This window comes from Siniperca chuatsi, linkage group LG13, assembly GCF_020085105.1.
Source record: "Siniperca chuatsi isolate FFG_IHB_CAS linkage group LG13, ASM2008510v1, whole genome shotgun sequence".
NCBI classification, from domain to species: Eukaryota; Metazoa; Chordata; class Actinopteri; order Centrarchiformes; family Sinipercidae; genus Siniperca; species Siniperca chuatsi.
In genome coordinates, this window is record NC_058054.1 from 4,043,122 (window position 1) to 4,055,726 (window position 12,605).

The 12,605-nt window shown below is 38.9% G+C and overlaps 1 protein-coding gene across 4 annotated transcripts in view; it reads right to left on the minus strand.

Moving 5' to 3' along the window:
* Window positions 1-12,605, minus strand: part of vipr2 (vasoactive intestinal peptide receptor 2) — a 67,457-nt gene that overhangs the window by 7,502 nt on the left and 47,350 nt on the right. For all 4 annotated transcript variants that reach the window (XM_044219057.1, XM_044219058.1, XM_044219059.1 and 1 more), the window contains 6 exons: window positions 10,156-10,253; window positions 7,784-7,916; window positions 5,302-5,452; window positions 4,035-4,095; window positions 2,063-2,132; window positions 651-742 (listed from right to left, as the gene is read on the minus strand). In XM_044219057.1, coding sequence (XP_044074992.1) covers window positions 651-742; window positions 2,063-2,132; window positions 4,035-4,095; window positions 5,302-5,452; window positions 7,784-7,916; window positions 10,156-10,253 — 605 coding nt within the window. The remainder of the gene's footprint in view (window positions 1-650; window positions 743-2,062; window positions 2,133-4,034; window positions 4,096-5,301; window positions 5,453-7,783; window positions 7,917-10,155; window positions 10,254-12,605) is intronic.

The window sequence follows — 12,605 nt, forward strand, 5'->3', positions numbered from 1 at the left end:
TGAACTACACTGCACTGACACTGAATCTTCACGTACACTAAGAAGAGATTCTGCAGTGGAACAAACCGGGTTTATCCAGGCTTTTCATCACCTCTCACCTCTGAATCTCAGAATCCCAGAGCCATGGGACAAGAGAATACCTGACAACTCAGCACAGCTCAGATTTCCCTGGAGGGTAAAATTGCCTGAAGATTAAACACGCCACCTCTGACTGGGCAAAGACTCAAACAGACACTGAATCGTGCAAGAATGTGCCCCTCCACAGAGGTTTCACCCCCCACTTTCCATTTCATGAAAGCTGCATCATGAAACGCTGTCTTGTTGCATGAGTGTTAGCGTCACTCGTATCTCTCCAGACAGCAAACACCAAGGGGATAAAAAATGTTCTGGGCGTCTCAAATTATCTGTTTTTATATTTTGAGGTGTTTAGCTGACTCCTTTATCCACAGTAGCTTACACTGACCGAGCAGGTGTAGCGTTTGCTTAATGACACATAAATGTTGACACAATCGGTCAACTTTTATTAAAAGTTGAAACTGAAAAACTGGTTTGTACATCCAAGTGGGTAGAGATGAGATTTACATCTCTGTGTAGCTTTTTGCTGTTCACACTGTTTAAAGAGCATCAAATCTGTGCCCCATGTGAGATACCTGTATTGCGATTGGTCGTTGCCACCCACATCAGGACACCTCAGCTTCTGAACCAAGATCCGAATGATGCCGATAAAAAGGATAAAGTTCACCTTGGAGACAAGGAGGAAATAATTGGAATATCAGAACAACTGAAGAGAGACAGAAAAACCCACAAGGGGTGATTTTATTTTGCCGTGTTGGACATTTTTCCACCCACAGAAAACAAAGAATGAAAAGTTCAGATAGAAACACAAAGAGTCTCCAAAACAGCTAGTGAGTGCTCTGTTCAGGGAAAAGTGGATTGACTGACATAAAATCTTTATCTTTGGTGCATCTTTGGCTCCATTTAAGGCATCACAAATGTAACCAGTTTAATGACATTTAGTGAAATCACCTTGTAGGATTTTCAGGGTATTTGATAATGAATTTGTTTTAAACAGTGCCCTTATGCTGCTATCTGGAGCTGCTATTTGCTAGTTCGCTAATTGGCGATTGTCCAATTATATCTTAGCAATTAGCATAACTAGGCCACGGCAGGTCTGTCAAGCTTTTATTTTCACATGCCAAAGTGGTGTGCATGGGGCATCGATAATCAGCCTATGAAGACTTTGGAGAGATGTGGCTGCTTTTTTGCCTTTCAAAAACCAAAAACAACTAACTTTAGTAGGCTATGTTACGTTAGCAGCTTACATTAGAGCAGAAAAACACACTTTTTAATCTGTTACTTACACTCTTGCTCTTGTGTAAGCAGCTAACATTAGCAAACTAATGCTGGCTAACTAGCCACACAAGCTAGCTAGCTTACTACAGTAGTAACCTAGCAATACTTCAAAGGCCAAGAGTTAGAATATTATTAGCTAACTACAGTTGTTTGTTGGTTTACAGGTGACATTAGAAAAAGCCCTGTTCAGGAGTGAAACATCGCTCCTGAATGGCACTATATCAGAGTTTAGAGTAACGTTAGCGGCTTTGCCCTGCTCTTGGCATGATATCATGTAACTAGCCATCAAATACATAAACGAGGATTGCAGATCTCTCGTTTTCATATAAGTCAGATGGAAACATTAAAAAGTCAGCCAGAGATGGAGTTTCAACCAACTCACGCTAACGTTAATTAGCGAACTAGCTACGGCTGATAAAATCTGCCAGTGAGAGTTGTCATTTCGAAATCGACAGTTGCTAAAAATGAGGAGCCTGCTTGTTTACTTCTGTCTGAAATCAAGGACTAATTGTGTCAAAACTTGGCACAAATTTCGAGTGATAAATCTGCTACTGTCATAATTGTAAACGCCATATGTGCAGTGCTATATTGCTTGACAGGTATAGCAACAGTAACTTTATATCATCCATCTTTCCATTTGGACACTTTTTGAACCAACAGGCATGTGAAACACCTGCAGACAATCAGGAGGTAATGAACCTCAACCTACCATAATGGAGAATCCGATTGGCCCATTGATCACCCAGTTGGGTATGGGGTTGTCATTTGTCTCCCAGCATCTGAGGACACCATAAATAACCATAATGTAACTATTAAAGTATACATAATATATTTGTAAAACACAACGGCAACAGAAAAGAGTGGATGGTTACAAGCAGAGGGAGAGCCAGGCTGACTCCCTGCTCACTATATTTTCAGCAGACGTTTTCCATATCTGAAAGCTTGATGTGAAAAGTGACTTTGCAAGGTTGAATCTGGCCCAGAGCTTTTTTTTAAGTCAGTCTTAAGTATCATGTCCTTCAAGGCAAGTCAAGTCACAGATACATCAATCCATTTTTGTCCACTTATCCAGGTCCAGGCAGCAGTAATCAAAGGCTAAGGAAGACATCCTTCTCCTCAGCCATGTCCTCCAGCTCTTCCTTGAGGATCCCAAGATATTACCAGGTCAGGTGGAGTATTGTAATCCCTCCCAAATGTTCTGCGTCTGCCCCTGAGTCTTCTCCTAGCCGAACCCTTTTAATTGGCTTCTTTTGACATGAAGGAGCAGCGTTTCTACTCCGAGCATCTTGTGGATGTCCGAGCTCCTCACCCTATCTCTGAAGATGAGCCCAGACATGAGCTTAACCTTCAGGCTCAGCTTCCTATTTAGTATTACAGTCGGGTACAGTGTCCGTATTATGACTGACGCACTAATCTGCCTGTCGATCTCACGTTTCTTCTTACCCTAACTCATGGACAAGACCCAACGGTACTTTCACTTGGGAGAGCAACTCCCAACCCGGTTGTGGAACAGTGGACAAGCTCTTTACCCTTGCAAGAATACTGGGGGGTCACAAGTCACAACTCTTAATAGGGAAATTGCAAGACAAGATGGAAGACTTTCAGGTCTCTAATCGTTTGGCCTATACATTGTGTTAAAATGTCAGCATTCAAATATTCAAGCTTTTTGGCTATACAAGGCCTGTCTGACGCTGTCTTATGGCCATAACTTGAGACTTGAATGCTTTCAAATCTCACGTCAAGTCTTAATTAAATCAAGTCTGAAAGCAGTCAAGTCAAAGTCAAGTCTCAACATAATTTTTGTGACTTAATCTCAACATGAGTCTTCAGCTCAAGTCTCCAGCTCTGGTGTAGCCTCTCTGGGACTACAAAAATCACACTAAATAATATTAACTCAAGGTATAGCTTTTTTCTGGAGCTTTCAACTTCCCTATCATCAAGTGGTTGAAAGCTCCAGAACAAGCTATTAAGATTCCCAAGGTCAAGAATGAACTTTCACACTCAAGCTTCATTATCATTCTCCACGCAGACTCCTCACACCATGGAGCTGTATCCTTGCTGTCTTTTGTTATCAGACTGCTGCTCTGTAATTGTTGTTGCAGAGTTGTTTCACAAAGTCGTTTTTAGAATACGCCTACTCAGTACAACTCGCTCAATAATGAGCTGCAGTGTCAGCTGTAATAATGTGCAACAGAAGCCGAGCAGATCCGTGGCACCAGGCTACTCAATGCAAATCCCACCAGCTGAATTGTCCAATAAAGTGCTTTTTGACATGGTGGGATATTTGTCTTATTCTGCAAACCAAGCCACATGCCCACATGGTTATCTGCTGACACAATCTAATTGATAAAATGTAATTTGAGGACTTAATGAAATAACAGACACAGTCCATGTTGAGTATCAATGTGTTCCACTCTCTAAATTCCCTGCCTCCTATCACATAATAAAGGAGAAAATAATAAATAAATCAAAAGAGCGCATAATGTACGTTCGTATATCGTATAAAAAATGACAGATAATTATTAATATCTCAGACAACACATGGCATGCAGATTCCTGTGATACAATTTAATGTGATACAGTTTAATGTTGGATGACATTATGATGTACACAAATACCAAATCTGAATCATGTTTTTATGCTGATGAGTGACTGGTTAACGATTGGTTTGGAGCACTCACCCTGTGTCTTCCAGATAAATCCTTGTCATCACCCATGCAAAGACAAACACAGTGGGGATTCCTGCAAAATGCCATGAGAAAACAGAATTCCATTTATTGTATCCTTTTATTTGATTTCTTTTTAATCTTTATTATTATATATATATATAATATTATATATAAATACTATGTAAAAATGTAAATGTATTAACATGAATGTATTACATTACAGTTATCACACTTATTCCAACAGCGTTAGATACAAGAAACAAGCATGTTTTTAACATAAATTTAAAACCTCATAACATGAACCACATGATTACACATAATTGAGTTTATATATAGAATTATCTTTTGCAACTATCAGAATATTAAGATAATACTTTTGGGCATCAAACTAAGTGTTTAATGCACACATGGCAAACAGGTGCGTAGAGACATATGAAATGTTTAAGAAAGAGGTTTAAGAAAGGAAATGATTTAGTAGATCAACATTATTGACAAAATTTAAGACATTTATTACATTTATTTTTAAGGAAGTAATACAGTATCATTGTATAATTATGCATCAATTATTGACTTAAGCACTTAAAATGGCTGCCTTGCTGGGGTGAAAACTGGCTACACTAGTAAATTTTGTTTAAAGCGGCATTAATCAAAATTTGGCCACTAGGGGGCAGAATAACTCAACAAAAATCGCCCTGTCAAATGAATTAGCAAACAGTTGCCTATTTACACATCCAGCAGACATGGAGCAACAATATAATATCCCATTGGACCTGATGGATGCAAGTCTAATATTCACTCTCCTTTTAGCTCTGGTTTGGTCTCCACCAACTCCTGAGAAAAATATCTGCCTCTTCAGCTGCCAGATGTTTGACTTTCATTACCAGCTAGTCTCTAACAGTGTCTGTCTGCTGTCTCGTGCTGGGTAGGGAGTGTACAGTGAGTTTATCAGAGATAGTTTGCTGAAAACAGCTGCCTGCTGCTGCTGGAAACAAGGTTGATGAGAGCGCTGAGACTGAACCAAAACAGTAATTGTGCCGTTCAACCAAAACTATAAGCTAAAAGAGGCTAAAAGCTTTGTGGTGCTGCAAAGTTGAGTGACAATTCTGTGTGGGTTCCAACACCTTTGACACAGTCATTTGATTCAGCATGAAATATTATGATTAATGATGCTTTAAACATCCAAGTCAGTTCTTCTTCATTCCAAAAGATGCTAAACTTCAAATTAAAGAAAAGCTGACTGAATGTGTTTTTTGATGTGAGCAACTGAAGGCCAGCCTACCCCAGCCGATGAACATGTAGACGATAAAGTGTCTGTTCTCAGAGAAGATGACGACAAGCAGAGTGTGGAGGTACAGGCCCTCCACCAGCAGCCAGAAGAAGTTGGCCATGATGAAGTACTGGAAAAACACCAGGCTGGCTTTACATCCCACCTAAAAAACACAAAGGTCAAAGATCTTAACCAGGTTATAGACTTTGTTTCTAAATATTAAAACGATTTAAAAAACTATCAGCAATTCTGTAACAGCATTACCAGTGACATAAATTAAACTATGAGTCATTTTCTCATATCAGCCTATAGTGCACATCCTATTGTTTGTCTTTGCAGGGCTGTCCATGACCACAGTGTTGATACAGACTCCTACATCCACAGAGACACTCTGGGCTAATCAGGCAATTATGCTAATTATTCTGATATGTGGGTATACAGCCCTCTTTTCCACTGGGGCAATCGGTGAGGTCACCAGGAGGATAAGCTTTAATTTGTAGATCACGACGTTACAAGCAGCGAATAGATGGGAGTAAAAAGGTCAGCGCGCCCTGACAGTATTCCCTCAATTATTACATTTGCACTCCAATATGAAAGCAGATGAAGGCAAGTAGTGGAGCAATGTTATGGGGGAAGAGTCAGCTAAATAAGAAAGGATCAAATATCAATGCTTTGCAGCATCAGACATTTTAGAGCATCAAGGGCTGTCAAGCACTGAAAGTTGTTTCTTAGTCTTGTGTCCTTTTTTTATATTTATTTTTTGAGGGGAAATTAATAAGCCTTTATTAGATAGTGACAGTAGAGGTATGGCAGGAAATGAAGGGGAGAGAGATGCAACAAAGGTCCCCGGCTGGATTCGAACCCTGGAAGTTGCGGTTCATAGTTGGCATCTTAACTACTAAACCACAAGAGCACTCCATCTTATGTATATTTCCTGATTTAAATAATCATTTGGTTAATTACATACAGTATTTTATTTAGATAATGTTCTTGCACAGCTAAGATTAAAGGGAAACTTTACCAAAAATGTACTTTTTAGAACTTAGAACTGGGACTGCTAGTTTTTATTTGAAAATCTTACTGCTGTGCAAAAAAAGTTTATATTAATGAAATATTTGATCTGTAATGATCTTCCCAAATTAAAACTTCACAGTGTAGAGTTGCCAGTTTATTAGGTACACCTAGCCAAAACTAATGCAATCTAATACAACAGTCCTGCAATAAATCCTACCCTCATGAAGGTTATAATGTTCAGTTTTTGCAGAAATGGTTTTAGAGAGGTGTTGATTCAGCTGTATGATTATTTTAGAGACTGCAGTTTGTGGTGCTGTTGAATTGTATAAATTCAACACCTGTCAGTATTATTATCCTGATATCTTGTCCAATCCCATTATCCAGCAGAGGCAACTCAAATTCAATCCTATGATGGAGTTTAGGATTAAGTAACATGGGTTGCGTTCAGATTAATTATTCAAATTACATGTTAGTTCTCATTTGTGTGAACTTGACCTATTAAAAAGGTACAGCCCTGTTAACCACTTGATGGCTTGAAAGAGGAACCTGAAATGTTTGTAGCTTCATGGAGTATCAAAGCTGTAGTCAGCTTGGAATCACAACAGTTTCAATGGATACCAACGGCAACTCAGATTCATGGGGAAAAAAGCATTCAAAAAATGTCCACACAAACCTCTTACACCACTTCTGCAATAAAGTCCACTTCTTCCCGCTAATCTCTATGTTCCAAACACTCGTATTTTTCTTAATGTAGGTATACACTATGCCTGTGCCTCTACTAGCTTCAAAGCTCTGCAGGATGTAGCATATTCTCCATTATTGTTTTGAACATACGGATCAACGGCGGAGAAATGGATTATGCTGCAGAAGTAGTGGTTTATTTGTTTTTTGCTGTGACTCCTTGTAACTGCTGTAAGTGAGCTTGGTGGCTTATTCCATTAAACACAGATGAATTTCAGATGTTTGCTTGTTTTGTTAAATGAAAAAGTGTTTTGCAGAAAAAAGTATTCCAAGCTTGAAAAGTAAGGTACAAAAAAACAACTACTATTATTATTGTTTTGGTGTTGGTACCAGAAGTCAGGGAATATGCAGACAACATGCAGCCTCAATCCCAACACAAAGGAGAGGAGTTTCCTATCATCCCTATCTGTATATTAGACATCCCAACTAAATTAAACTCTGGAATCAGTAAATGAACTGTCACAGTAGATGGTTTGCCAATTTGTATCATGTTATGAGATATGAGATGTTTGTAGAAATTTCAAGTAAATAGAAAAATGTAAAGTCTCATTTCTGTAAAAGCGAATTTATATTTTCATTTCATTTTACAAACTGTGGCTGGAAGCATCACACTGAAACAGTTTTCCTTCTGTGACAGCTGTGCTGTTAACACATGAGTGTGCAGCTTCCTCTTCTCTGTGCTGCCTCGCTCGTTTCCCTCAGGACATGACTCGAGCGAGGACAGAGGTGGTGACCTCACCAGTGACGGCTGGTTGGAGCACTGCGAGGTTCGGTTGAAGAGGATGTCGTCTTTCACCAACACGGCCACAGCTCTCAGGATGAAGGAGAAGAAGAGGTTGAGGTGGATGTAGTTCCTGGTGCAGTGGAGCTTCCTGCACAGATGTTACACAGACACACAATATACACATTATGGAAAATTAGCTTTGTCATGTGTTAAATAATGACACAACTACAACAATTTGTGTTCGAAATGCTCCTCTCTACGTATTTTGGCGCCAATATTAATGATCAAGCAAATATACCATGAATTCACTGTTACATTTGTATTTTTGTGAAGATGTGGAAAATCTTTGAAACTATGCTTTATCAAAAAAACAGACACGTGCTGTGCTCATGCCAGTTTTGACCAAGCTGCACTGGCTTCCATAATTAACTCATGTGCTTCACTTTGGTAAGCTCTGAATGGTCTTGAGCCACCTTATCGTGTAGATCAATGTCATGTTCAGACCAACAATAGCACTGCGTCAAACGATGGCCCTCTCATTCGTTTAGATATGATTACTGCATTGCCATGGTGTAGGTCCAGATGCAAAGGGCTCCAGCTGAAAACTGCAGGGTCCTCGGGCAAAAAAGTTGAACCTGTGTCAAACTTTGCTGCAACACAACGCAATGACATCTGGCAACGCACTGGCCAATCAAATATGTGCAAGCACACGTAACTGGTATATTATTTGTAACAGTGTAATTCTACTCTTTACCTTGCGATTGTTGAGACAGAAGATAAAATGATTGTCACCGTGATAACTTTCCAGAGTTGTAAAATCCTATCCCGTAGTACCAACACTAACATCTGTAACTCAAACTGGGCAGTATTTCATCGTCTCACCGGTAGCAACACACCAACACCAACTCTGATTTTTAACGCTGCGCAATTTCCAGTCTGAACAGCTGCTTATACTCCATTATGCACCATCAGCTGATCGTCTGCTAATCTGCTGGACACCTGCAACTCAGACTAAAATAAAATTGTGCACCTGGATTTCTTCAGAGTACTTTAGCTGGAGATGGCTAGTTTTAAAACACAGTTCAGACGTAAGCATGGCAGTTCATTCTTGACCTTAGAAACAGAAGTCAGTCTTCAATCAAAGACTTTCAACTGCATCTCAGTCTTCCTCATCAGAAAAATACATTAAGTGACATGAAGCCATGAGTTAGGATTTTTGTTTTAAGACATCCTTATTTGACCTTGCATGAGACTAGTGTCTCTATTTTTATACATCACTTATTATTTTGTTACCTTTTCAACTTTTCAATTAGTTATATTTTCACTGTATTTAATTTGGTAACTGGTTCTTATCTCATTAATTGCCATATTAAAATCACTTTAATATTTTAAAATTAGGAATAATTCTATAACATTGTTTTGTTTTTTTATTTTTAAGTAAGTAATATAATTTATTATTTTAATTTTTCAGTTGTTATCCCTGCATTGAATTTAACCTGCAGTCAGAAGATCTACACACTTTTATAACCAGCAATTTTCAGCTTCCAATCAAGCTAAAAACTTTTACAGTCTACAGGGAGTGTCTGTGTAACTACTGTATGTTCACATTAAAGTGAAAATATAATGAGCTTTCATTCAGGGATAAGAGCAGGAAGAACTTTAATATGGATATGAATAAAGACTGGATATGTAGACTTTTGATACCCATGGTGTAGAGGAGCTTTAATTTAAATATAAGAGGATTAACCATCATCAAACACATGCACACTGATAATGTAAATTACTGAGGTCATTAAACGAAAAAAAACTTGAAAGAGCGAGATTTTCTTACTTAACCTCTAAAGTGTTGAAATAAATGAGCCCATAAAAAAGTTTTTACATGTCTCTTGATTATAATATATTTTTACAGATACGTGGTTTATGCATATTTACCCCTTTACTGCTTTGGTCAAACCAAAAAACTAATCCCAACAGCAACATAAAGGGGGAAAAAAGAAGCTCCAATCAGCATAATTTAAATGAACAAACTGAATAAAACTAAATTCAATTAAGCCTGAAACGGAGAGACTGTCTCTCTCACACACACACACACACACACACACACACACACACACACACACACACACACACACACACCTGTTGACAATTAATGATAAAGCTTTGAAATTGCCAGTGTTTGTTCATTTAAAACCCAATTAAACTGATAGCTTTTCCCCGGACTCTGCTGACATGTCAATCAGCACATGAAGCTACAAAACAAAGACCTAAAAATTGAGCTTGAAATTAACACCAGCCACTTCTATCAGTAATTACCAGTATTTTGTTTCTGTATCTTTTTACTGTTTTGTGTCTTGAAGAGCCAGCTTTGGTCTGATATTTGGTCTTACCGAAACAGACAGAGGATGGCGCTCCCTGTGGTGAGGGCGATTAAAGACAGACTGTGACCCAGAGTGTACAACGTCTGCACGATCACGTAGAAGACCAGCTGCAGACACAGAGAGAAGAGGAGCAGGGTTATTGTTAGATTCGAATTAGCTTTATCATGACAGTGTCAGCAACTAAGGCAGTTGGTATGTCAATCCAGCACTTTGGTCCAGAGGATGATATCTCTTCTAAATCTTCCAGAGCCTTGAATTTTCCAATAGGGTCAAAATAGCGAGACAGCAGGGACTGAAGTTCCAGTTTACTGTGCCCATACTGTACTCTGGTCAGTTAAGGAGTGTTAGCAGTAGGCTAGCAGCTGTGTTTTGGTATTGAGCTGATACTGACTCCATTCCTTCACATTAATATCATTAGTTTATCACATTCATTACATTTATCCTTGTCTCCTGAACACTTTTAGCCACACTAGTGGCGCGGCTCTACGGATGATGTCAGTCTGTCTGTCTGTCTGTCTGTCTGTCTGTCTGTCTATCTGTCTGTTGGAGATTTGGTACAAACATTCACGTAGCCATCAGGATGAATTGTAATCACTTTGTTGATCCCTTAGCCTTTCCTCTAACACCACCATGAATTTGACATTTCAATTTGTCTAATTCTTAGTTTATTACTTGGTTTATGCCAAAATGAAAAGCAAGAGGTTCTGTGACGCACATGCGCTGCTCAGGTAGGTCGTGTGGCCAGGCTGTTACACCTTTAGTCTTGTTTGTATTTAGATGTTGTTCAGGCTGAAACTGACAGCGAGAGTGAATTTAGATTCCAACCAGTCTTACCGACATACAGCATCCAGCTGTATCCAACAAGATCACCATCGTGGTGTACAGTTAAAACTTTGTTCTGTCCTCCCATTCCACCTCCAAACAGATTGTTCACCACTGCACCCACACCCATAACAACATGCAAATTGTTCAGATACAGTACAATACAGTGGAGGCAACATTACACTGGAATGTAATTTGCTGTTAAACAGTACAAGAAAAAGATGGCCCACCTCTAAACCCTCATTGTTGATGTTTGTTCAAGTTATGAGTGGCTTTTCTTTCCAGAGCGGAGTTATTTTACAACTAATCTTACTAGTTCTTTCTGGAAGGACACCTACAACTGTGGCAAAGAGAAGGGTTGTAGTGAAGAATTGTCACAAAAACAATAAATATGAAAGAAAGAGAAAAAGTAAGAAAGCAAGTGTTATTAAAATAAAAGATTTTACTGAACTTTTAAATTTAAATTATCAGCATAATGTTCTGATTAAAATGATTATTACGGTTGCAGATCTGGCAATATTAGCTGAATTCACTGCCAGCAAAGCTCACTGATTTGAGCTGAAGTGAAGTGAGAGGAGGAGGTAGTAACACAGAGGAGAGGGAGAGAGAGAGAGGTCGAAAGAGCAAGAGAATAAGAGAGAGAGCAAGAGAAAGAGAGAGAGAGAGAGACAGGACAGCACAATGGGCAATTCAGCTGTGCCATTAGTGACCCAAAACGTGCCAGACAAGTGAACAGGAGGAAGCTGCAGTTACACAACAGCAAAGAGCCAAAAAACAGGGACTCACAGCACGGCAGAAGTTTAATTTCACAATTGAGATATGTTCTGTGTGAGGACTGTGACACAAAAATCTTTCATATTACTAATATCATAGCGCTTTTTCAAGGACAACAGACAGATCAGGTTCTTCACTGACACAATGACATCTCTCATTATATAAATCTGGACGATTTGGTGATAGATTACATAATTTCAGCTGGTGAAACATCTTTAAGCAGGGTTTGTTTTAAAATATGCTGTCAACCAAAAGTTACTTATTTTCTTACAAAACACCAATTATGGTTCTTGTTTTAGAATAATCATATGAAAAATATCTGTGCAATCTGGTGGACTCAGTCAGTAAAATATCATCTTGCTGCATAATGAGTCTAGATGAAAAGTCAGGGGAACACCAAATTCATTAAGATTCATTCCTCTGTAGACAATGAATGTCTGTACAAAATTGTGTGCCCATCTATTTAATAGTTGTTGAGATATTTTGGTCTGGACCAAAGTGGTCGTCCGTGGTTGCCACCCCTGACGCTGGGCCCTAAAGCTGACTTGTTATTTGTATCGACAAAGACAATGAGGTGTTTCTCACTCACAGAATGTCAGCAAGTTTTTATTTTTCCTGGTCTATTACCTTACATGTCATCTGGCCTGCACTCTCTGTGACGTTCTGTCCTGCTTCCAGTCCGTGAAGTGAAATGTCCTGTAATGTGTCAAATTACTCAGGAAATAAAAGCTGATTCAGAAAATAAAACACTGAGATGATTTGACGTTTGGCTGAAGTTCTGTCCAAAATAATCAAGAAGAACAAAAAAAGGAGGAAGAAAGGGAGACTAAATGGGAAGCAAACTTTTGGCAGTTTGCAGAATT